The 27,262-nt window shown below is 43.0% G+C and overlaps 1 protein-coding gene across 3 annotated transcripts in view; it reads left to right on the top strand.

Moving 5' to 3' along the window:
* GRAMD1C (GRAM domain containing 1C) overlaps positions 1–27,262 on the top strand; it is a 177,656-nt gene that overhangs the window by 27,869 nt on the left and 122,525 nt on the right. For 2 of the 3 annotated variants that reach the window (XM_029578199.1, XM_029578201.1), the window contains one exon: positions 4,023–4,197. The exons of the other annotated variant lie outside the window; for it this stretch is intronic. In XM_029578199.1, coding sequence (XP_029434059.1) covers positions 4,078–4,197 — 120 coding nt within the window. In that variant the 5' untranslated portion in view covers positions 4,023–4,077. The remainder of the gene's footprint in view (positions 1–4,022; positions 4,198–27,262) is intronic. 3 annotated transcript variants of the gene reach the window in all.

Raw genomic sequence — 27,262 nt, forward strand, 5'->3', positions numbered from 1 at the left:
GATGGAGATGCTGAAATCTGTAATGGGTGCAGTCCAAAAAGGAGAGTTCCTTACCTCCTTAGATTTAGCAGAGGAATATCCCTATTAGGAAGGTACACTAGAAGTTCCTAAGGTTTGCAGGGTGAGGGAGAAATTATCAATTAAAGGTCATGCCCTTTGGTCTAGTCATAGTACTCGTACCTTCACCAAGGTGATAATAGTGGTGGAGGTGGCATTAAGAAAAGAAGGCATTCTGGTTTACCCATATTTAGATGGCTGGCTAATCAGGACCAAGTCAAAGCAGGAGCTCAAACAGTGCACCCGAAGAGTGAAACAACTCTTGGAGTGGTTGGGCTGGATCATGAATGAAACCAAAAGCCTGATGCAGCCTTCCTAGTTCCTAGTCTATCTGGGAGTGCGTTTCAACACAGGGGTAGGGAAGCTCCAGTCTCAAGTGGGAGAGTTAATGGTGAGCAGGAGACCTGTAGTGTAGGATTAACTGCAGGTGCAAGGATCAATGACAGCTGCAATAGATCTGGGGCCTCAGGCAAGGACCCACATGCCCCTGCTACAACGTGCTTTATTGGCATGGTGGTCCCACAGAGACAAGGTTACGAGAAGAGACTCCCTGCTTTCAGGAGAGGCCAGAGTCAGCCTTTGGTGGTGACTGATCGACACCAGTCTGGTCAGAGGAGTTAAGTCTGGATCAGCCAAGATGGATTACATTACTGACTGATGTCAGCCTGATAGGTGGGGGAGCCCACTGTGAAGGACAGATGGCCCAGGGCAGGTGGACAAAGGTAGAAGCCACCTAGTCTAAAAATTGGCTGGAGTTAAGAGCAAGCAGGTGGCATAGTACACCTCTCGCTCCGTGAGAGTACATTCAGATAGTGCTATGGTGGTAGTGTATGTCAACAGGTAAGAGGACACCCAAAGCTCACAATTGGAGGAGACAAGAATCCTGATGAGCTGGGCAGACGTTCACCTCAATGGTTAGACAGCGAGACCCATAGCTGGCATGGACAGCCTGCAGGCGGATATCAAACGGTACTCTGTGCTTCCTGAGAGAGGGATTTTATTTTTGGTTTCCAGAATAAATTTAGACTTACACTGGAAAATCAAATTCTAATCCTTTTCAAGTTTGGTTTAAATCTTCAGGATATATTGGCATGAAAACCAGGAGCTTTCCACCGTAACATAACGCTTGCCATGCCTACAATTCAGTGCCATGGCCTTTCAAGAATGCTACTGCTCTTGTCATTCTCAAGAAAACTCCCTCACTTTACACCAGGGGTGTCAAACTCTAGTCGTCAAGACCACAAATTTAGTAGGGTTTTCAGGATATCCCTAATGAATATTCATGACACACATTTGCATGTACACTGCCTCAATTGTATGTAAAGAGAAGGGGTTCCCAGCATTTCAGACCAAACACAGACAGTCAAATCTACAACTCAGACAATTACTTGACGGATGACAGTTATAATTTATTACCACTTAAAACATTATAATCTAACCATTAGCGCCGCACCATGATAACACTCAAAGACTGTCTCAAAACCGATAGACAGCGATATCATACCACAACCATTGCAAATGTACCATCCTCCCTCAACGTTCCATTACAGACACGTAGTTACTTCACCGCAAATGTATGTTTAACACCTCATATTATCTCGTTCTTTAAAGGTCATAGTTTATATTGTATTGTTGTTCAAAAAGTTATACGATGTTATTTATGTTAACTGTTCTAAGCTGTAACATGTTGTTTTACCTGTAAACCGGAGTGAAGGCAGCAAGCTATACTTCGGTATATAAAAGACTTTAAATAAATGAATCAATCCTAAAAAACCTGACTGAGTTGCAACCCAAGAGAAATGGAATTTGAAATTGCTATATACCAATCCAAGTAAATATTAACTTTTCTAACGTGAAAATCTTATAAAGACAATGTATTGTATTAAAAGCTCTTTAAGAGGAGATTTCTCACTACAGTATTGCATAGTTATTTCCTCTTTTTTTAAATTGCTCTTGAAAATAAGCAAATAGAGAACAGTGGTACACTCTCTTGTTTACTAAACTGTGGAGAGGCTTTTAAAATCTTTTAAAGTCTTTTAAAATCTCCGTGTTGAGAACTGAATGTAGTCAGCATTAAGTATCCAAAATCACAAAGCTGTTTCCATTCACATTCTACATTGTCCCATCTTCCATACAGAACCCTACATCTCAATGTTTTCATATCTTGTAATTGTTTGTATTCATTTCATCTTCCACTATTCCTAGGACAAGGCACAAGGTGGATTGCAGAAAAAAAATGTTGTAGACTGTGCATAATTTGAAGAAAAAATACAATAGTATATATCAAGAAATTGAAATGGGAAGCAACTGAGATTGTGTGAGAATGTTGTAGATACTTTTAAAATAGAGTAGGTATAGTCAAGGTACATAGAGCAATGCAGTTCTGTAGGAGGGAGCCTCCTACCTACTAACAGGTCGATACTGTAATGTGCGGTTGAAGATTTCCCGTCTGAAACATAGAAATGACGGCAGAAGAAGACCAAATGGCCCATCCAGTCTGCCCAGCAAGCTTCACACATTTTTTCTCTCATACTTATCTGTTTCTCTTAGCTCTTGGTTCTATTTCCCTTCCACCCCCAGTTTTAATGTAGAGAGCAGTGATGGAGCTGCATCCAAGTGAAATATCTAGCTTGATTAGTTCGGGGTAGTAGCCGCAATAAGCAAGCTACACCCATGCTGTAACGTGTAACGGCGAAAGCGGCCTCCGGCTCCCTCTGCCTGGATGAATGCACGGCCCCCGCCGGCAGTGAATGAATGCCCATGCGATTTCGGCGCTCAAGGCCCCGTCCGGTCTCCGGTGCAGCCCCAGTCCTGTCCCCTCCTCCCGAAGCAAAAAAAAACAAACCCCGAAAAAGTAGCAAGGCTCGGGCCTGCTACGGTAGTCCCTTCTCCTCTCTTCCCGATTTCGGTGCTCAAGGCGGCCGGGTGGGCGTGCATTCATCCAGGCAGAGGGAGCCGTGGCCGTGAAGCGTTAGGCCCGCGAACCCAGGATACTGTATAGGCGCTCTATACAGTAAAATGGGTTGCGCGGGCCTAACGCTTGCCTAAGGCTTCGCAGACACGGCATGCATTTGCATGCAATTTGAAGAGATTATCGAGCGGTAGGTGAAGAGAACTGTGCGTGCGGGGAACGAGGGTGCGCCTGACACTGCCGCACTGTTTCTACCGCGGCCTTAGAGTATCAATCTGTAAGGTGGGCAAGTGAGGTGGCTAGTATCTGCTGCACTGTAGACCAGAGCTTTTTCATTTAAAGTTTGGAGTGGTCTTTAATTCTGAGAATGAGCCATTCTCTCTTCTGTTGTAACAATATTAAATAAACCTGAGGTTTTCGATATGTTTTTTCTAGCCTGGCAGCTTTCAAGTGCTCACCTCTGGGCTTCCAGCTCAGTTAGTTCCTGCCCTCCCAGGGTCTGGATGCCAGTAACTTCCATGTGCAGCATCTAGAGTGTTTTTTTCCAGCTTTTGGCCTCAGTTCGATTGTTGAACAGACAGCAATTCCCTGGAGAGCCTGGTCCGTGTGCGTTCTAGTTTTATTTCTGGGTTAGGTATCTGACCTTTTTTATAATCAAGCTGCACTGCAAGATCTTAAGAGTTGCATGTTTGTCCTTTTTTTTTTTTTTATTTATATTGTTTGCAGGATTTAGGTTTTCTCATCGAGTGATGGTTGATGTCCAGAAGTGGGTGGATCTTCGGAGTCTGTGCCATAGTCCTTTTATTAAGCTTTGGAATATCTTGTACTGTTTGTATGCTTTTTTGTCTTTTGTATCCAACAAGAAAAAGTAAGCTAGATTTAAAAATTCAATAGAGAGTATTAAAAATGTCGGTGAACAGAACCAATGAGAGCGTCAGTTTTGAGCTAGAAGCAGAGTAGATGGAAGAAGCATGCAAGAGAGAGAGAACAGGTCTGCTACCTTGTTTGCTCAGCAGGGCTAACCTGAAAATATTCTAATTTGTTTTTTCTTTAGTCTCCCCAAGTAGAGGGTCTAACACGAGGGGGGCTGGGCCAGAGAAAGGGATGTGATGGCAGCGGTACACAAGCCTGTGTTACCGAACGGACTGCCGGAAGGAAGTCCCCCACTCGGCAGAGCGCCTCTGGAGCAGTCCAAGGGCAACGAGGAAGAGCAAAAAACTAATAATAATGTAAGTAACAATTAACGTGCTTGCTTTGAAAATCGACAAGACCACGGCCTTCTTTTCTCTTTGGGGAAAGGAGGCGAACAAGCTTGCAGTTCTTTCAATGAAAATTTTAGTATGATCCGTATTAGTTCTCTGTGATCCGTGCTGGCGAATATACTTCTGGAAGATGCGGCATATAAGAGTTTTAAATAAATTAATAAATACTCCGTTGCTTATGTATTGTACAAATAAAAGGTTCCGGTTTCTCATACTTCCATTCCGCTGTGATTGGTTGAATTTATTTTTTTGTTGACTAATTTTTTCAGTCTGTCTACTGGAAACTGGATTATTTCCAACAGCTCACTTCATGTAGGATATTGAAAAGCTGGTAGAAATCCTTTGTGGGGAGGGTCCCCCTTTACTGATAGTAACAAAATAGCTGCTGTTTATTTGTATGTCGTTTTGGTTTAGCCTTTTCAGGCAGGTGTTATGTTTTCTGTAAGTAGAATCCTTCAGAATTCCTCTTTCTCTATTAAAGAACAAATGATTACTTTTCCTCAGCCAGCCCTCTGGGGATAGGGAAAAGCCTACAGTACCTGAATGTAATCTGCTTTGAAGTGCCAAAAAGTGGAATACAATTTACAAAAAAATACTGATAAACACTGATGGTGCATTTAACTTTTGGACAGAAACATAGGAATCTAGGCTACTGGTCTCATCACTGGCCCTGATGGTATTTGTTCAAGAAGCATATAGGTAGTGAGTGGAGGGATTTAAATGACCCCAGCTGAGGATTGTCGCTGTTACTATAAAACCATGGGGCCGATGCAGTAAAAGCACGTAGAAAACGGGTGCTCGCATTGAGCGCCCGTTTTTCCTAACATGCAGCCATTCACCTCTCCTGGGCATCCAATGTGATGTTAGTAAGGTGCTGTGCTATAAAGAACGTACTGGGGCAAATTGTGCGTCCCTAGCATGTCATTGGCATTAGGTGCCCAGGAGACGTGGTTTTGCGGGTTAGGAAAATGGGCAATGAATTTATGAGCATCCATTTTCCTAACCCGCACACAGCCACGGGTTAAGTAAACAGACGCTGGTAAATTGCGCGTACATTTTCCCAACCTAACCGCTGTCAAGACTTCTTTTTTCCCATGATGCTGCTTTCTGTAGTATTGCTACGATATTAAGTTGGAGGAACTATAGAGAATCAGTATTTTTTGTTTTGTTGAGGCTTGGGGCGCCAGCTCCAGGGCTGGCACTAACTTTTGCAGGTTAAAATGTGAGCGTTGGGGGTACTAGCTTTTACATGTGATGAACGCTATTAGCTACGTGCTAGTTTGGATGGGCTTTTTGGACGCGCTAATCCTTTTATTGCATTGGGAGTTATTCTAGCACGTCCAAAACGAGTGTCCAACTGCGTTTCAAGCTGTGCGCTAGGCTGAGTGCACTATGTTGCATCGGCCTGCATGAGCGGGGTGGAACAGACTAATAAAGGACCGTTCTTTACCCTTTCAAATAATACTAAAACAAGGGGACACTCCGTGAAACTAACCAGCAGATTTAAAATAAATATTAGAAAATACTTTTTCACTCCATACAGAGTCAAGCTGTGGAATCTATTGCCAGCGAAGGTAGTTAAGCTGATAAGTATATTGAGGTTTAAAAGAGGTTTGGCTGAGTTCATAATACGTTATTAGCCAGGAAGACTAGACAAAGCCATTGCTATCCCTGGAAGTGAGTAACAGGAATTAGATGTACTTTTTGGCATCTGCTGGGTACTTGTGACTCAGATGGGCCACTGTTGGAGACAAGATGCTTGGGATCAGTTGAACCATGGTCTAATCCAGCATGGCAGGTCTTATGTTCTTAGTAACATAGTAATGTTGGCAGAAAAAGACCAAATAGTTCATCTAGTCTGCCCAGCAAGTTTATGGTAGTAATTCTTACATGCTGCCTGGCCTCAATAAGTGGAGACAGAAAAAATAAGAAGTAAAATTCTGGGGAGTTGAGAATGAAAGCTCGCCGTGCTGGATCGCTACCCCCTCCCCTTACCTGTTCCTCTTTTTACAGATGAAGGTATAACATGGTATCTCTTGATGCACAGTAATCCATTTTATCCTTGGTCTTATTCTCTGACCCCAGTAGAAAGGTGACTGATTGCTAGACTTCTGTTTTCAATGATTAGAACACATTGGGGCATTGGTAGAAATGTATCTAGGGTCTGTTTTGGATGTGGTTTTTCTGCTCTTGTGGAGCACAGCACTTGGGTTTTGCTATGCCAGTCACTAACATTATCCTTATGTGATTGTTTTCTGTCTGGGGGGGCAGTAGGAGGGGTTTTGATAATTTTGATTCCTCCTATTGTTATAACACCACTTTTTTGGTGAATAGGCTATTTGGGGTATAAAGACCTATGGAGAATCCCAGTGCTTCAGTGGGTTAGAGGGTGATGAGCAAGGTTGGTGAGAGGAAGAGTGAGGAGCTGAAACAGTCCTGGGTTTCAAGAGAGAGAGCTGGTGAGCTAGAGATTTCCAAAAGATCTTGAGGCAAGGTTTTGAGGAAAAGATTTTTTTAAGACTCTTTTGGATTTTGATTGACTGGGGTCTCTGGGGAAGGGCATACCTCCAGTATTCCAAAGGGCCGGGTCAAAGATCTTTTGACCCATTAAACCAGTTAACAGATTTCATTGAAGAGAAGGATGTAGACTTTTGAGCCACTAACTCAACAGACTTGAACTTTTGATAGTTGAATTACAGTTGAAGAGTTTGACTTTTTTGAACCCTTTTTGGATATTTTGCTTGAATACTTTTTTCTAGGCCAGTTCATGCCTGAACTAGAACTACACTCTAGTTATCCAACTCTCACTGGTGAGGAGGTGCAAGAGCAAGAAGGGAAGTGAACAGAAGAAGGATGGACAGAGAAACCATTTGCGTTTTATTTTTCATTGGATGTATGCTGATTCTTATTTTTGTCATCTTGACTTAATCTTTACTGTAACTTAAAGAAGAGGATCCCTCTTTTATTTGAATACCAACTATGAACTGCTGTGTTTTCTTTGAGTGTTCCCCGTGTGGGACTTAATAGGGATGAATGGACCCTTTTGTGATTCTTGGTTTCTCTCTGTTTTGCTAATTTTGGTTTCCCTGCTGTTATTTTTCACTATCTGGTACCTTCTGGAAACATTTAATTTAATGTGTGAAGTGATTACTGAGATTGTGATCTACAGTGCCAGGGGCCCCAGAAGGGAAATCTTTCTTCCCGTCTGGACTTGAATCCAGACCTGTGGCACCCCTAGTCTAGGATAAAGCACTGAAACAGGGACTCACTACATAAAAAACGTGGCTCCCCAGTGCCAGGCATAGATGATGGTGCTCTCAATGCTTTCCTGAAACCAAGTATTCATGGGGAGAGGGAACAGAGAAAATATTTGCTGTAACATCCCCAAAGCTCAGATATTTTATTTGTTTAATACATTTATATTTTGCTAATCTACAATTCTCAATGGTTTATATAAGCACATCCACAGTTTATTTATTTATTTAAACATTTTTATATACCGGCATTCGTCATGGACATCATGTCGGTTCACAGTAAACGGGTTAAGTTTGGAAATTACATTTTAACAGGGAAGTCAAAACTGGGAGAGGGGGTAACGATAGGCAGCTAAGAAAAGATAGGGTAACCAACAAACAAGGTACCTCGCGGAGAGGAGATGAAGTAAAAAACATAGTTCCTCAATATGAGAAATTAGGGAGTAGACGTATTGTGGTCTACAATGGCACGGATTGGTGACTTTTTAATCTGGGTAAGCTTGGTTGAACAACCATGTTTTCAATTTCTTTTTGAAGTTGTTCATACAAGGCTCGAGGTGTATGTCAGGCGGTAGTGTATTCCAGTGAGTGGGGCCTGCAATCGTGAGAGCACGGTCACGTGTGGAAGAGAGATGGGGTGTTTTTAAGGAAGGCACAAGTAGGGTTTTGATTTAGGAAAAAACAACAAAGCAAAACAATATCAGCAATATAAAACAAATAAATAAAATAGAAAAATTCATAGAAGCACAAAATTAGCAACAGAATACCAATACAGAGTTCACAATAAGAAGATGCTATCTAGTATATGTCATAGAGAACAAGTGTGTTTTCAGCAATTTCCTAAAACAAAGTAAATCTGATTATACCCTAATCTCATCAGGCAATTATTCCATAGATTAGGGGTGGAAACATTTTATTTTGGAACATAGCAAATTTAATGGACTTATGAGTTGGTTTCTCCAAGAGATTTTGCAAAGCAGAGCACAATGCCCTTACAAGGAAATACTTCTAAAAAAAAAAAAATAGAAACAATACATTGTGGAGCAAGTTTATGAAGGGCTTTGAAGACTAGGCATAATGAATGTGACTAGCCGCAGGAAGCCAATGTAAAGTATCCAAAACTGGAAAAATATGCTCACAAATTGGGGTACCTATCACTAGGCGCATTACTGAATTTTGGATTAATTGTATATATATAATCAAAGACGTAAGTAACGCTAGGTAGAGAGAATTACAGTAGTCCAAAAATGAGAGAACCAAAGCTTGTGCAACAGTAAGAAAACCAGAAGAGCAAATAAATGGCTTCACAGAATGAAGCATATGCATTTTGAAAAAGGAAGTTTTGATTTAGGAAAATATGTTGCCGAAGTGTGAGAGCGGAATCCAAAGTTATATCTAGGTTCCAAGCATGTGAGGAAATTGGGTTAGTCTGACTCTTAAAGCTGAAAGATGGAGGAAAGCCAGCCACCTCGGACCTGGCAAGATTTCAAGTGTTTTGATGTTCAGGGCTAACCTGTTTAAAGAGAACCAAATATTGATTTCAGTCATACAGTCTGAGAGCTTAACAAAGGCATCTGCAGGGATAGATGTTATAGGGAAGAAGAACTGTATGTTGTCAGCATGCATACTGAATGATACACCAAGCTTTCTGAGGACAATGCAGAGAGGCAATAGATAAATGTTGAAAAACATAGAGGACAAAGATGAGCCTTGAGGTACACCAGTGAACAGATTATGTGAATCAGACATAGCATCACCTATCAAGACCGGAAAGAGCGAGAAGAAAAATACGATGAAAACTAAGAGTACAGACTAAGTAAAACCCAAAGAAGCTAAATATCCCAACAGGATAGAGTGATCCTCCATGTCAAATGCAGTGGACACATCCAAGAGCCCCAGCAGAAAATTAACATTAGAGTCAAATTCTCAGTGTTATGATGGGCCCAGAACTCAAACTGTCATGTGTCTAAGAGGTTGTGCTGCTCAACATAATCTTGAAACTGGTTTAGGACTATATTTTCCATAATCTTAGCCAAATGTGGTAATTTGGAAATAGGGCGATAATTGGACAACTCAACTGGATTTAAAGATGGTTTCTTCAAAATAGGGCAGATCACAGCTGATTTTAAAGCAAGAGGAACATTATTTATTTATTTATTTGCTTACCATCAATCTTGGCAGTTTACAGTTCATTGAATAACATAAAATGACAGCATACTCCATTCTAAATTACAATAAACTTATAACCTAATATACATAGCTTTAAATAAACAAATAACTTCAGTTTAAAAATGCTCAATCACTGTTGTTTTTTGGATATGTGATGTTAAATAGAAAGGAAGAGCAGCCGTGCAGGGCAAAGCTCTGTGATCTTTGTGAAGCTCTGTTGAGGCCGCCCTATAGTGGACGTCCCAGACAGCAAGGCTAATTCAGCCTGCTTATCGATGGGGAAAAAAATCTAATTTTTTAAAGATCTTGCTGTTGGATTCCAATCTTAACTCACTCGGCAAGTGTTCCAAAGTTTAGGGCTGGCTATTGAGATTGCTTTGTCCCTGACCTCACTTAAATGTGCGCCACGAATACCTGTAAGACCTTTGTTTGCGGATCTAAGAGTTCTATTGGGAATATAAAGATGCAAAGAGGCATTTAACCAAGTGACATTATTATTGTTTAATGAGTTATGAATGATTGATAATATTTTATATTGTGCTCTGTATTTGATGGGTAACCAATGTAGTGATTGTAGTATTGGAGAGAGATGTTCAAATTTTCTAGTACCCATTAGTAGTTTTGCAGTGGCATTTGTAATATCTGTAATGAGTGAATTGTTTGAGGTAAGCTCAGTAGTAGCTAAAAAAGGACTAATCATAGAGGGGCAGATTTTCAAAGGCTACACGCGTAACATACGTTCGTAACCAGAGAAAATCTGCCCCTGCGCGCGCCGAGCCTATTTTGCATAGGCTCGGCGGTGCGCGCAAGCCCCCGGACGCGCGTATATCCCAGGGCTTGCAAAAAGGGGCGGCTCGGGGGCGTGGCAACAGTCCGGGGGCGGGATCGAGTGCTCCGCACAGTGGCCTGTGCCGGGGCATGGCGCGCCGGCAACTGGCCGGCGCGCGCAAGTTACGCCTGCCTCAGGCAGGTGTAACTTTTGCTGCAAACGTAGGGAGGGGGATTTAGTTAGGGATAGGGGGTGGGTTAGATAGGGGGAGGGAGGGGGAAGGTGGGGGGGCAGAAAAAAAGTTCCCTCCAAGGCTGCTCCGATTTCAGAGAGGCCTTGGAGGGAACAGGGAAAGCCATTGGGGCTCCCCTCGGGCTCGGCGCGCGCAAGGTGCACATGTGTGCACTCCCTTGCGCGCATCGACCCCAGATTTTATAACATGCGCGCAGCAGCCCGTGCATGTTATAAACTCGGGCATAGATTTGTTCGCGCCGGGTTGCACGAACAAATCTACACCCACGCATAAGATTAAAAATCTGGCCCAGTATGCACAACTTTACTTAGTGCTGTCGAATAAGAAACAAAGATACATTTAAAAATTCTTCATTTTGTTAAAATTAGATTTTTTTTTCCGCATCGATAAGCAGGCTGAATTAGCCTTGCTGTCTGGGATGTCCACTATAGGGCGGCCTCAACGGAGCTTCACAAAGATCACAGCGCTTTGCCCTGCACGGCTGCTCTTCCTTTCTTGTGCGGCACTATCTTCCTCTATATTTTTTTCTGCAATGCAAGGCATACGCGGAGCTTCACAAAGGTTTCTGTCTCTGTTTTTTCATTTGTTTGACCTTTTTTTTTCCCTCAAAACAGCACTTTTAAGTGCTACCATGCCCCCTTGTCCACCAGGATTCAAATTTTGCCAGTGCGGCAAGATTATGTTGGCTATAGACAGTCGCAACTACTGTTACCTCTAACTGAGCCCGGATTATGATCATGCTAACTGCAGGCACTGCGGCCATATGTCCCCCTGGGCCCAGAGGCAGAGAGCCCAGAAGATCGCTAGAGGAGGGCTCGGATTCATATGCCCCATCGTCTGAATAACTCTCCTCCCATTTTTCTCCGGGGCCTTGCTCTGACAAGCCAGCCAAGGCTAAGAGAGCTTCTTCCTTGCAGTCCCTGGGGATGTTGAGCAAAGCAGGCCATGCATTAGAGGTGCCTGAGAGCCCTCACATTGCTGAGAAATGTTGGGAGATGCGCTGCACAGACGCAAAAGTGCTTTGGGGCCTCGAAGCAGGCGCACTCTTCGACTGATAGATCCAAATTGGCGCCATCGCCGCAAACACTGGTATATGCATCGAAACCTAATCCCTCCAACACTTGAAGCAAGGATGCATCGAGCAGGGGTGACGCATCGACGCCTCGGTGCCATTCTACTCACCCAAGAAAAGAAGCCTTAACACAGTTGATGCAGGGGAAGAGATTGACGCACCCAATGCCGCGGGATGCGCAGCCTCCGAAGCACCTGGCACCCCAGGCTGATAAGCCTCACCAGCACAAGAAACAGCTTGCAGAGGAATGGGGGGGGGCAGGTAGTCTTCTCACCGGAGGAGCTTCTAGAATTGAGGTTTTCTGATGTTGAGCCCCTCTCTGAGCACCTGTCTTCCAACTCATCGGAGTGGGTGTTCTCGGACCTTTCCTCTGTCTCCAAGCGCAAGAGGATTTCTCCGGAGTTGCAGGAGTCCCTGCGGAAATGGCACAAGCTTTTCTGTGGAGAGGAGCATGCGATGCGCTCCGTCCATGGGCTACATTCGGGCATCCTCCAGGTGGCGGTCTCCACCAAGGGCAGGAGGCGACAGATGGGGTCAGCCATGGCTACCCTGGCTTTGCAAGCAATGTCTTAGATCTCCCAGATCCTTTTGCAGTTCTTTCACACCTTGGAGAATACAGAGGCATGTCCATCTAGTTCTCCTCAGGACTGCCTCCCACGACCACATAGGGCACCATCACAATCTCCCAGGGAGTGTTCTCCAGCGAGTATCCACCTACTTCACTGTAACCGGACACTGCACCTGAGGACTTCCTTCCTTCCTTCCTCTCTGGGGTTCTCTCCAGGAATCCCATGAGACCCACCTGAGGGGCAGCCGGAACCATCCTTTCCCCCGTAAGACCTTTCTTATTCAAAATTCATGGAGAAGATTGTGGCTCAACTGGGTATTGAAACCAAAAAGGTTCCAGATCCCCGCACAGAGGTTTTGGGAATTCTCAAAATATTTGAAGTTCCAGCGGAGCCCACTGTCTCGCCATCCCATACTGTTCTAGACACCGTGATTGCAAAGACTTGGGATTCCCCATTCTTGGCCCAACCCACTTCTATGAAGACTGACCTAAAATTCAGGATGTGGCAGTCGCCATATTACAGTATGGTGCAGCTCCTCCATGCCTCTGTGGTTGTAGTGTCTGCAATGAAATGCTCCAAGAAAAATCGCCTCCATTCCAATATCCCACCGGGCAGGGATTGTAGATATCTGGATGAGTTTGGGCAGAGGGCATCCCAGGCAGGCATGCTGAATGCAAAGATACAGCAGCTCTGTGATCTTTGTGAAATTCCATCGAGGCTGCCCTCTAGTGGACGTCCTAGACAGCATGGCTAATTCATCTGCTATCTACGGAAAACACAGTTTACGGTACGCAAACTTGCTTTTACCTCAAGTCAAGTATTAGAGGAGAAACTATCCCAGCAGTTTTACAGATTAGTGTTAGTGACTGATTAGATTTACGTAATGATACATCTATCAAAGAGGTGGATCTTTTGGGTTGGGTTTTTTTTTAAAGAAAAAATAATGCAACATTACAAGACTCATAAGTCCCGGTAAGATAATTTGAGGTAGGGGCACTAGAGAGTGAATGCACAATTCTGATTAGCTCACAAGGTTGTAAGGCAGCTTCACTAATCTGGATTGAGAACCAGTCTCTCTTTGATAGATCTATAGCAACTCTGTAAGTGGAAAAAGTCTCGTGGTATGTTGAATGAGAGTCAGCACATTGCCTCTTTTGCCACTGGTATTCAGCTTTCTAAACATTACTCTTTTTTTACTCTCAACTTGGCAGTGAACCAGAGGGCATGGTGCCTCCGCTTAAAACAATATGTTTTGACTGGTGCAAAGGAATGCAAAGCATCATGCAAGGAGTTCTTCTATCTATCCAGCAAGGAATTTTACATTAGAATAAACTGGATCTGAAAGGCAAGGGATCCATTGGTTACTGAGATGGTCAGGATCAATTGGTGGATGCCATGAAACCAAAATAGGAGTGGGCTTTTTATGAAAAGGCAGATAAGGCTGTTTGATCAGGCAATTAAATAATGATCCGACCATGGCACAGCAGAGCAATCGTATATAAATGTAGTTTTGTATAAAAATAAGGTTTAAGGTTTGTCCATGCTTATGAGTTGGCCTCTGTACAAGTTGATACCAACCTAAGGCTTGCATCAATACTAGGAAGTCCTTGGTAGACTGAGGAAGGGCATTGACATGGTGGTTAAAATCACCTAAAATGATTGCGCTTTTAGGTCAACTTTGTTGTCCAATAAGCAGACAGTAAACATGGATAGTTAGCAGCCACCAAACTTGGAGGGCAGTACACTAAGAGGAGGCCCCAGTTCAAAGCAGACACAATGAAGAGTGTTTCAATAGGGATAAAATCTTGTATGGGTACCAAAGCCAACTGAAGGGAAGTTTTAGCCACAATCAGAAGGCCGCCACCTTTTTTGACCGTGCGGGATATTGAGAGAATCTCAATGTGGGATCTGAAACTGATTAAGTAAAACTGAATCGGACTGAAGGAACCAATACTCAGTGATATATAAGACTTTAGGCGATTTGTCTTAAGGAGATCCACCAATATTGAGATTTTCTTTCAAGTTGTCTGAGCATTGATTAAAAGCAGTGAGAGTCCATGCAGAAGAGTACTGAGACAAAGATTAACTCTGACAATTAACGTTAATTTTATTACAGGCCTCATACAAAATTTTAGTAAAGTTACCCCACATGGACTGTAAGGGACCATAGCAGCCTCCTTCTAAAATAACTGTGATTGGTTTAGTCACAGGAGGAACTCCTACCAACATTACTAGACTAAATAAATAGAAGCAAAAATGGAGTTGCAGAAGCAGAAAAGTGGAAAACAAAAACATTTTTAAAACCAAATTTACCCTGTATAATAGCATGGAGACAAGCCATGATGCAACACAGCATTTAAGGCATACTCTGGTGCACAAAGGACATGCTCCTTAGTTGTGCTCCTTCGTGTGTCTGACTGAGGCGCGTGGCCTGCTGGCGTCGCCGCGGGCAGTTAATAGGGGGAACTCTGTTCACAGTAAATGAACCTTTTGTCATTCTTGTGCTTGTTTTATTTATTATTCTCATACTTTTTGTCCTGATGGGTGTGATAGCATAGGACAGGCTGATGGATATGAGGTATTTTGAGTATACATGCAGGCATATGTAAAAATATTTTGTATACTGGTGCACTATGGCTTTTTTATGGCTCGATTTCTCTTTTGTGCTATATCAGATCAAGAATTTAGGAATAAAGAGGGTAATTTTCAAACAATTCACATAGAAGGCTGGTACCTCCCCCTTTTTTTTTTTTAATATCCACAGAATTTTTGGCCAGAATTTTCAAAGCAGATTTATGTGCTATAAGAATGTGTACCCACGTGGTGTACATTCAGAAAGTTAGTCTAGGTGTAACTTTGTATTTGTGGATTTATATGCATACTTTGGAAAAGCATAAGAATGAATGTAAATCCCACCCCATTTTCACCCTGCCCTCCCTGAGTGCCTGTTTAGTGTGCATGTGACAGTGAATACAAAAATCCTACTCTATGCATACTTTTGCGTGCATTCCTGTTGGGACTATTTTCAAAGAGTCTCTGACTTGCATAAAACTGGGTGTTATGTGTATAAATGCCTTTCAAAGATTACCCCCCAAATTCTTAAGGCAACTTAAGTATGAGCTGCCGGAAAGCTTCTAGAATATATAAAGGTTTGAGTTGAGCATATACACACAGTTATTCCATGTAAGAGCTGCTTGGTAGCAGCCAAAGCTGATACTTATTTGCCAGGTGACTGACTCAGAGAGCATACCTGCAATTTTCCCTTAAAAGCCCTGATAATTTATCAATTAAAGAATATTATCTACTCATTTCTCAGCAGGTTAAACAATAGTTAAGCAATGTCAAATCTGTTGCATGTTGAAAGCAGGATATTGAAGGATTAATATTTTTAAAGTTTGAAGTCTATAGTATATTGCTTGTGATTTGTTTAGCTGTTTATGGTTTAAATGTTGCTTTTATGATTTCTGGAGCTTTGTAGGAAGGGCAAGTAATTAACTGACGTAGTAGTAATTTAATACTATCATGGCTTTGGAAAGCTTCTTTAATGGAGTTGGCCCCTTTCAAAGCAAATTAAATTTTTCAATAAGTAAGGGAACAAATTTTACTATAGTAAGATTGAAGAACCATCAAGGTATGTCAATGCTGCGTTTGTGCCTGTTCTCGCCCTCGCTCCACCCTCTCTACCTTAGTGGCGACTCCCTTCGGGTCTGACGGACAGATGCTGCCGGGGCTTCTCCTCGCCGCTTCTCCCTGGAATCCCCGGGCTGGCCTGATGCTGCGGATCCGTCATGTTCCTGATGACTTAAGGGCGCGCACGCTCCAGAGTTTGTACCGGCAAGGGCGCGAACCTCAGGGACGTCCCCCCATAGTGACGTCATCCACTTTCAACTTAAAAGGTCTTTGCTTGCAACTATGAATCGAGTTAGCAAGGGGAATTCTTTCTCCGCTGCTCTGCCTCCACAAACTTACCTAAGAGTACCCGCTCCTCGGGGGCCCCGCTCTCTCTTCTTGATTTCAGATTGCTAAGAAGGGATCCGGTACTCGCTCCTCGAGGGCCTACGTCCCTGAATGCTCAGAAGACTCCTCACTACCTGGAAGCGATCGCAGGCATGAACACTGTGAGTTCTATTACAGATAGGAACCGGTACTCGCACCACGAGGGCCTATGTTCCTAATCTCCGAAGACTCCCTTCTGTCTAAGACGTTATCGCAGGTACGGAGATCGTGAGTCAATATTGCAGATAGGAACTGGTACTCGCTCCACGAGGGCCCATGTTCCTAAAACCCTCCAAAGACTCTCTTCTATCCCAGAAGCCATCTCATACACAGATATTGTGAGTTCTCATTCCAGACTGCTTATAGGAACCAGTACTCTCTTACGGCTCCTGTTCTTGAATATACTGAAGACTCTCTGTTGGAATAGAAGCCATGGAAGCAGAAATACGCAATAAGCAGCCAGATGTCCAAAATTAGAATTTATTGTGTAGAATCAAATTATGCAATAGGCCCGACTCCAGCCGAGTTTCGCCCTCTTTCAATAGGGCTGCATCAGGGGAGCATCCGAATACTCATTCAGTGTATGGCACCACTTACTCCCGGTAAAAATAGTCAAACTCACAGCAGTGCAAATCGCTGCAAACTCTTCAAAGAGCATTAAAACGCCGGCATCGGCATCGCTGCGGTCTCTTCAGAAAATCTTTTTTGAAGAGACTGCAGCGATTTGTCTCATTGAGATACTTGATACTGTACCAGCTGAAGGTATCGTTGCATACGGAGCCAGTTTTCTAAATAATCACGCCGATGCCGGCGTTTTAATGCTCTTTGAAGAGTTTGCAGCGATTTGCACTGCTGTGAGTTTGACTATTTTTACCGGGAGTAAGTGGTGCCATACACTGAATGAGTATTCGGATGCTCCCCTGATGCAGCCCTATTGAAAGAGGGCGAAACTCGGCTGGAGTCGGGCCTATTGCATAATTTGATTCTACACAATAAATTCTAATTTTGGACATCTGGCTGCTTATTGTGTATTTCTGCTTCCACGGAATAGAAGCCATTACAGATATCTACAATTGAGTGTATCATCTACCACTGATTATGTATCCAGCATACCCTGTCTACTCATTACCTATAGTCTCTCTCTACAGCTCAGCAACCCAGAGACTGCAATTCCATTATCTAAGGGACTTCAGCCCTGCCGGGCACATCAGCTCACTACTGCCACCTCTGGTGGTTCTACTTCCTGTCTAATAAAGAACTACCTGTGTTTGTCTCCATACTCCAGCCTAGCCGGTGGTCCCTCTCAGGATATCCTCCTGGGGGCGCTGTCATCTGCCATCGGCCCAGGGATTCACCAATTTACCTTAAGTGTTCATTCCTTACACTACTAGAGCGGTATTGTACAGACTGCCACTCTGTGGGAAGCCAACCCACCACAGATCATTAACTCCGCCTACGCAGTATTACAAATTGCTAGCTCCTCCCCTTAGGGGAGCAGCATTGAACAGTCAATACACTTTCTGTTAAACTAACTAATAGTTAAATAGCTGACAAGCACTTGGTTTCCCTCTCTCTTTTCATCATGCCCTGAACTATCATTTGGAAGCCACCTCAAAGTTCACGATTGATAGTCCAAGCCCAGCAGAAGAAAATAGGAAAAGTAGCAAGAGACTATACAATTTCTACAGCAACAACAGAAGAATGAACTTTGAATCTGTCTTCAAAATCAGTCGAATGTCTATACATTTGTCTGTTGATCTAACGTTATTGCAACCTACTTTAAACTTATTGTAATCCGCTTTTGAGTCCATTCCCAGTGAAAAGCAAAACAAATGCCAATAAATGTACTTCTTGGTTAATGAGTGCACACTGTACACTAATACCGTTTACCCGCTGTTGAGGTTAATTTGTGCACATATGCACTAAGATTTAGTGCATTGCCCATTAAATGTTGTTTTAGTGAGCACATTAAATTTTTATCGACATGCATGCTACGCTGCTAGAAGCTTTAGAACATAGACCTCTACAGAATGACATTTAGTAGCTACTGTAGCTGCCACAACAACTTGTACAATTGGAATCAAAATCCTGTGCAGAAAGGTGGAATATTGGATGTCAAGAATTGGTACATTTTCGGTGCTCTTTGTTTTTGTTTTTTCTACACATTTTAATGGTTCCTGTGCTCCACCATATAAAATCAGTGATTAAGGGGGAGAGTGACATACTCGCTCCAAGATCTTGAATGGCATTTCTTTAAAAAAAAATATGAATTATGTTGGTAGTTCAGAAAGAAAACACCCACGGCAAGGACAGTAAAGACAAAAACTTCTGGCAATTCATTTGTGTGTCTGGTAACATATGGAAAAATTCTTAATGTTTGACCAAGAAATTTCTTACTCTTTTTCTAGGAAAAGATAGCTTAAATATCCAGGTCCAATCAAATGCAGGCAATAGTGTTGCTAACATATAGCTTTTTCTCACAGTAAGCTCCCTGCCTCTGCTTGATGTCAGGGGTTGACTGCCAGTAAAGGGTGACCCCCAGAACAGGAGCAGCTGGCAGGTTGGAGTAGGAACTGGACAGGAAGAGAATTTTCACCTGTAGCAACCACCTCCCCCTCTGGTTGAGCCTTTGGATTCTGGAGCTAGCAGACTCTCTAAAAGGCACCCACAAGAGCAGGACAACTGCAGGGACAACACACAAAATAAGATGCCCACAAGAGACAAATGAGCAACTACAAACAAACCAGAAAAGGGAGAAGACTAACAAACACAAAACAGAAGGTCACAACTAAGGTCACAAACAAATAGGAACAAGGATGACAAGGCAAGAAACCTGTGAGGGAGTCGGTTGGACCATTAGATGACAGAGGAGATAAAGGGGCTCTTAGGGAAGATAAGGCCATTGCAGAAAGACTAAATGAATTCTTTGCCTCCATGTTTACTAATGAGGATTTTGGGGAGATAGCAGTTCCGGAAATGGTTTTCAGGGGTGATGAGTCAGACGAACTGAACGAAATCACTGTGAACCTGGAGGATGTAGTAGGCCAGATTGACAAACTAAAGAGTAGCAAATCACCTGGACCGGATGGTATGCATCCTAGGGTTCTGAAGGAACTCAAAAATGAAATTTCTGATCTATTAGTTAAAATTTGTAACCTGTCATTAAAATCATCCATTGTACCTGAAGACTGGAGGGTGGCCAATGTAACCCCAATATTTAAAAAAGGCTCTAGGGGTGATCCGGGTAACTATAGACCAATGAGCCTGACTTCAGTGCCGGGAAAAATAGTGGAAACTATTCTCAAGATCAAAATCGTAGAGCATATAGAAAGACATGATTTAATGGGACACAGTCAACATGGATTTACCCAAGGGAACTCTTGCCTAACAAATCTGCTTCATTTTTTTGAAGGGGTTAATAAACATGTGGATAAAGGTGAACCGGTAGATGTAGTGTATTTGGATTTTCAGAAGGCGTTTGACAAAGTCCCTCATGAGAGGCTTCTAGGAAAACTAAAAAGTCATGGGTAGGAGGCGATGTCCTTTCGTGGATTACAAACTGGTTAAAAGACAGGAAACAGAGAGTAGGATTAAATGGGCAATTTTCTCAGTGGAAAAGGGTAAACAGTGGAGTGCCTCAGGGATCTGTACTTGGACCGGTGCTTATATATATATATATATATATATATGATCTGGAAAGGAATACGACGAGTGAGGTTATCAAATTTGCGGATGATACAAAATTATTCAGAGTAGTTAAATCACAAGCAGACTGTGATACATTACAGGAGGATCTTGCAAGACTGGAAGATTGGGCATCCAAATGGCAGATGAAATTTAATGTGGACAAGTGCAAGGTGTTGCATATAGGGAAAAATAATCCTTGCTGTAGTTACACCATGTTAGGTTCCATATTAGGAGCTACCACCCAGGAAAAAGATCTAGGCATCATAGTGGATAATACTTTAAAATCGTCGGCTCAATGTGCTGCAGCAGTCAAAAAAGCAAACAGAATGTTAGGAATTATTAGGAAGGGAATGGTTAATAAAATGGAAAATGTCATAATGCCTCTATATCGCTCCATGGTGAGACCACACCTTGAATACTGTGTACAATTCTGGTCGCTGCATCTCAAAAAAGATATAGTTGTGATGGAGAAGGTACACAGAAGGGCAACCAAAATGATAAAGGGGATGGAACAGCTCCCCTATGAGGAAAGGCTGAATAGGTTAGTGCTGTTCAGCTTGGAGAAGAGATGGCTGAGGGGGGATATGATAGAGGTCTTTAAGATCATGAGAGGTCTTGAACGAGTAGATGTGACTCGGTTATTTACACTTTCTAATAATAGAAGGACTAGGGGGCATTCCATGAAGTTAGCAAGTAACACATTTAAGACTAATCGGAGAAAATTCTTTTTCACTCAACGCACAATAAAGCTCTGGAATTTGTTGCCAGAGGATGTGGTTAGTGCAGTTAGTGTAGCTGGGTTCAAAAAAGGTTTGGATAAGTTCTTGGAGGAGAAGTCCATTAATGGCTATTAATCAATTTTCCTTAGGGAATAGCCACTGCTATTAATTGCATCAGTAGCATGGGATCTTTTTAGTGTTTGGATAATTGCCAGGTTCTTGTGGCCTGGTTTTGGCCTCTGTTGGAAACAGGATGCTGGGCTTGATGGACCCTTGGTCTGACCCAGCATGGCAATTTCTTATGTTCTTATGAGGAAGAGAGAGACCAAATATAAGAAGAACTCAGAGGGCCAAAACTAGGAGCAAGAGGATGCCAAGTACTGTGAAGCAGGCTTAAATGGGAGTGGCCACGTGAGTCATTGCCAACATGGTTGCCAGTAGGACTTCCAAGCCATCGGAGCTTGGAGGGCTGAGGCAGCATGGAATATAGCTCACTGCACTGCAACCAGGATCCTCACAGACACATTTGGAGAGGTTGGATATGTCAGCAAACCAATGATCTGAAACATACCTCCAAAATCAACCAAGAAGTATTTAAAAAAGAGAGATAAAGGTTTTATATTGCCCTCACAGTCCCCAGACTTGAATATTATTGAAAATCTGAGGGGAGCTTGCAAACATGCAGTGCATGTAAGGAGTCCTGAGAATAAAATCCGGCCAAAACTGAACTTGCATACCTTTCATCAATTTTCAATTCATCCATGGGACCTCCTTCTCATTTAGATTTCAAGGGAATCTCAATTCCAATTCATATTCTTGCCACTAGTTTGGGTATTACAATTATTCAGACTTTTCAATGTATAACCATATTTCTACTATGACAAAAAAAATCATTTTTCAAATTACACCTATTGAAAAGACTTCGACCGTTGCTTTTTCTTCATGACTTTCGTACAGTCTTGCACTCCTTGATATTCTCGGTTTGGATTATTGCAATGCATTATATTTAGGTTTATCTGATTCTGCAATTTACCCGTTACAATTAATACAAAACTCAGCTGCCTGGATTCTCTCAGGTATTTCCCGTAGAAATCACATTACCCCAGTACTATTTTCTTTTCATTGGTTGCCTGTCAAGTATAGAATACATTATAAAGTATTGACATTCCTCCATGCCCTCATTTATAATGCCTCATCGACATAGCTTTGCACTAATCTTCACATTTACAAGCCTACTAGACTACTCAGATCTTTCTCTAAAAATCTTTTAGACATACCCACAGTTAAACTGGCCAGACTTGAATTAACTAGAAAAGGGTTTTTTCGGTAGCAGGCCCCATTTTATGGAATTCATTGCTTGATTCTCTCCGTCTCATACCTTCAGTACAACAATTTAAGAAAACGTTAAAAACGTATTTGTTACAGAAAGCTTATAACACTCTGATTAACCCTCCAACATTAATTAATATCCACTAAATTATTCTCACATCTTCATTACATTTCCCTCATTAATTACTCTATGTACTTAATAATTATGAAGGCACTATGTTTGGTACTTCTTTGTATGAATTATTATGTATTTTATTTTTGCTTTTAGTTAATTATATTTATAGTTTTAAACATAGATTATGTATGTTTTTTGTTAACCGTTTTGATTAATTTCCAAATTGTAAAAGCAGTATACAAACATTTTTAAGTAAATAAAATAAATAAATATTTCTGAGCTCAAAGAGCTCTGCAAGGAAAAGTGGAAAAAATTCCAAAATCAAGAATAGAGATGGCTACAGAAAACATTTGAAAGCTGTTATTTCTGCCAAAGGAGGTGTTGCACAAACATATGCACATGCAATATTCACTTTTTAAGTTTTGAATCTGCAAAAAACTGCAAATAGTAATTTATGCATTAAAAATTTGCCTGCCCTGGAGCCTCTCCATTCTCTCGTCTTGCCTGTTATGACTCCTCCTTGCCTGCAGAGGCCTTAAGCGAGTCTTGCCACCAGCCTTGTTAAGCTTCTCCTTGCTGCTCTTGCCATGCCTAGTTCTCAGTCCTATGCAACCCAACCTGGCCAGTACACCTTTGTCTCCATGGAAACACCTTTGGCTCTCTTACCTGGTCACTATTGTCTTGTACTTTGCCTTGTAGCCTCCAGCTTCCTGCTCCTTGCTTTATGGCCTCTGGCCTGCTCTACTGTATCCTGACTTGTGGCCTATCCAGGCCTCTTTCTGTACCTAGGGCCTTTGGGCCTATAGCCTTATGGCCTTCAGAACGCTAGTCTTGCTGCCTTCAAACTTCTATGTTTCTTGTTCTGTGTTGTCTTGTCTAATCCTTATCCAGTCCTATCCTGTCTGCTGTGACAAGTCCTGTCTTTGTTTAGTCTTGTCTTGCCCTGCCCAACTTAGTATTCTCTCCCTGCTTTGCTTCTGCCTTGCCTTACCCCAGCCCAGTTCATGCCCAGTATCCTTGACCTGTCTGCGTCAGCCTCCAGACCTTGTCCTGTGTCCAGCTCCAGTATCCAGTCTCTGTTAGCATACGTGGACCCTTGGCCCGAGGTGGAGTTGGTGCAACCTATGGGGCGAACCCTGCAGGCCCCCATAGTAGGGAGGTGAGGCCGGACAGGAAGCAGAGGCAAACGGACGCTTCACCAGGGCCAGCCCACGTTCCTGCAGGTTGAGCTCTTGGGTGCCGGGGCCAGTTGGACTTAGGTGACCTTTTTGCGTGGCTGGTCCCGAGGGCGGCCAAGGAGGTAGGGTGATGGCTGAAGACAAAATTGACTCTGGTCCGAGGTCAGGACAGGTAGCTGAAGACAAGGTTAATTCCATTCCGAGGTCTGGGCAGGTGGCTGAAGACAAGGTCAATTCCGGTCCAAAGTAGAGGAGGGAAGACAAGAAGGCTATTTGGAAGGCTAATCCACACAGGAGGCCAGATGCAAGCAGGAAGAACTTGTTTCCAAGTCGTAGGGTGACTGGGAGAACTTCCTTAAGAAGGCCGGGAGTCTTGACATCAGCTAGGGGTCAGACCTGGTTTTCCCGCTATGGCCCCTTTAAGAGGCGGAGTGTCGGGGCATGAGCGCACGCGCTAAGGGACGTCTGGGAGCATTGGAGCCGGTGGCGTCTCGGCCTCCACACAGCCATGGGAAGGCCAGAGCAGACAGGGAGCGCCGGCAGTGGCTTGCCGCAGCGGCGCAAACCCCCGAGGAGACAGTGGCAGTCGGGCCTCGGTAAGGGAAGGTGCCTGTGGCCTGTTAGTGCCGCAAGCACTAACAGTCTCCCTGCTTCAGCTTGTCTCTGACCTTAGTGCCAGCCTTGCCTGTCCAGCTTTGCCTTGTCCTGCCTCTAGCCTTGCCAGGATTCCTGATTCCTGCCTCAAGCCTTTCCAACCATGCTCCAGCCTTGCTCTAAACTGTTGAACTCTCCATGTTGTACTGCTGCCACAAAGACCTACTGGCCTTCAGAACTCAAGGGTTCAACCTGCACGGGATGGGCCTGGCTAGGCAGAAGACTGGTCCTTGTTTAGCTCAGAGTTTTGGCTTGCAGTCCTACCCCACTCCTGGGGTGGGTTACCAAAATTCCAGCAACCATGGCAAATACTTTGTAACAAAGGAACCTTGAAAGTGAAAAAATATATATTACAATGTCCACAAATTCACACTATATGCTGGAACCATTACTTTTATTAGGCTATGTGTCACAGTTTCACTCGCTATACAGTCTCCCCTTCACCAGGTTCCTCAGTGAGCCTTGCTCATTACCTTGCCAGTTACCTCCTCGCTGATTACAGCACACTTAAGCCTCAGCCCTACTTAACCCAGCTTGTCCAGTATCTCGATGCCTTTTCATTGAATCTTCTCAGATCTCTGACCTGGCCACCTGTAACTTACTATTCTACCTTGCCTTGTGGCCTACCCAGTCCTTGCCTTGCCAAGCATTGTGGCCTCCTGGACTTCTGCTTTTGCTTACCATTGTGGCCTCCAGGCCTTCTGCCTTGTTTAGTGGCCTCTGTGCCTTCTGCATAGCGGCTTCTGGGTCTCCTGCCTTGTGACCTTTCAGGACCTCTGCCTTGTGGCCTCTAGGCCTTCTGTGTTCTCTGTCCTGTCTTTGTGTAGTCCTTGTCTTGTACTGTCGCAGTACTCTGCCTTTGTCTCCAGTCCTGCACTGCTGCGATACTCTGCCCATGTTTCCAGTCCTATACTGCCAATACCAGCTTGAGCCTCCAGTACTGGTGAGTACGTGTCCAGCTCTGTCAGCTAGTATATGTTCTTGCACCCAGCTCCCAACCTGCACAGATACTCCCAGTCTAGCCATCATGTTTTGCTGGAGACAAGTCCTACCAGCCCCCAGAACCCAAGGGCTCAACCTGCGGGGGGGGGGGGAGGGGCTGGTTAGGCAGAAGGTCAGCATCAGCCCAGCAGTCCTATACTGCTCCTGCAGAGGTGCTTCCTGCTGGACCATGACACTGTAATTCTGACCTCATATCACAAATGCAGACTGCATACTATGCAGGCATGACTTATATCTGTACTGTGTGTTTCTGGTATAATCATAGGTCATTTGTCGTTTTTTTGTTGAATGCAATCAAAAGAATGTATCCTATTTTTATGAATGGAAATAAAACTATGCTTGGAACTTGGGATGGTATTAAGAAGCACAGAAGATGTTTTGAGAGATAAGTGTGCCTAATTTTATTTGCATTCATAACAAAAAGGATACAGCCTTTTTTATTGCATTCATTAAAAGACACATGACCTGTAATTATATCAGCAACGCACAATACAAATATGTCATACTTGTAGAATGTGCAGTTTGTATCTGTAATATGAGGTCAGAATAACATCCTAGTAAAGAGTATTGGTTCCAGCAAGATACAGAGAGACGTTTTGAACATTATAATGGTTAACTTAGTGCCATGTAGAGGTTGTCAGCTTCTGTTCACTTAGATTCATCGAAACATGCAATTTGACCAGTTTGCCTAAACATATGCACATATCTGTAGTGTACCTGGATTTTCAGAAGGCATTTGATGAAATTCTACATGTGACTTCTCAAGCAATTGCCAAAGTCTTGGGATAGGAGGTGATGTCCTCTTCTAAATGATCAGTTTTCCCAATGGAGCAATGTATAGTGGTAGGTCCCAGAGATCTGTACTAAAAACAGTGTTTTAACATATTCATTAATGATTTAGAAAAAGGAGCAGTGGGCAAGGTGAGCAATTCTGCAGATAACACAAAAATATTCATAAACAGGCAGAATAAGGAACCACGCATTTAAGTGGCAGATGCTATTTAATGTGGACAAGTGCAAAGTGATGCATATAGTTTTTATCTTTTCCTAATTATAAGTATGCAATGCTGGATTCCATATTAGGAGTAACCACTCGGAAAAAAGATCGTGTGTACAATACATTGAAATCCTCAACTCCGTGTGCAGCAGGAATGATTCGGAAAAGGATGGAAAATTAAAGCAAAGGATATTATAATACATCTTATCTATCCATGGTGCGACTACACATTGAGTATTGTGTGCATGTCTATTTCTCAAGATGTGTGGTAGAACTAGAGAAGGATAAAAGGGTAAATGATAAAAGGGATAGAACAGCGTTTTTAATGAAGAAAGGCTTGGAGAAGAAATGACAACTGGGAGGAGATATGATGGAGGTTTCTCAAATCATGAGTGAAGTGGAACAGATAAATGGGGGATAGTTACAGTATTCTCCCTTTCAGATCCTACAAGGACTAGGACAGTCAATGAAACTATTTTTTTTTCACTCAACACACAGCTGAGTTGTGGAATTTGTTGTCAGAGGATGTGGTCACAGCATCTAGCATAGCTGGGTTTAGAAGGGGTTTGGGAAAAGTCCCTAAACAATAACTAGGTTGATGTGGGGAAACCCACTCTTTATCCTTCGGAAAGAGCAACAAAGAACTGGATGTACTCTTTGGGACCTGCTAGGTTTTTCTAATAAAAATCTAGAAACATGATGGCAGAAAAAGACCGTATGGCCCATCTAATCTGAGCTGGATTGGCCACTGTTGGAGACAGGATACTGGGTTTGATGGATTCTTGGTGTCTTGGTATAAACCACATATTCCCTTGAGTCAAATGCTGCCCTATTGATGCTTCTGCACAAGTATTTTTCTTTATTTCTTCTCTTGCAGCCTGTATTTATGGTACTCATATTACTGGTCTTTCATATTCTATTCCCCCTGCTCCTAACCTTACCCAATATACTGAATTTGGTTATCCCCTTCTACTATGTGTTCCCTGTATACCTTTTTGGGCATTTCTTCCTGTAACACTACCTATCAGTTTATTTACCTAGAATTTGTTTACAGCCTCTCACAGATGTTCTCTGGTAGTGTGACACTTCTGTTTCCCTATAGGCCCACTTCTGCCTATGACCAGAACATGTCTCATGCTTTGCAACACTGTTATAACTTGTCCCACATTATGTATACACAACACAATGTGAGTCCTTCTGCTGACTCTTGGTTTTCCTCTTTATTTTCCTGGCTTCCTTCACTCTTCTGGTTATGTGCATTGCTTATAT

Source organism: Rhinatrema bivittatum, chromosome 15 (genome assembly GCF_901001135.1).
Source record: "Rhinatrema bivittatum chromosome 15, aRhiBiv1.1, whole genome shotgun sequence".
Taxonomy (NCBI): Eukaryota; Metazoa; Chordata; class Amphibia; order Gymnophiona; family Rhinatrematidae; genus Rhinatrema; species Rhinatrema bivittatum.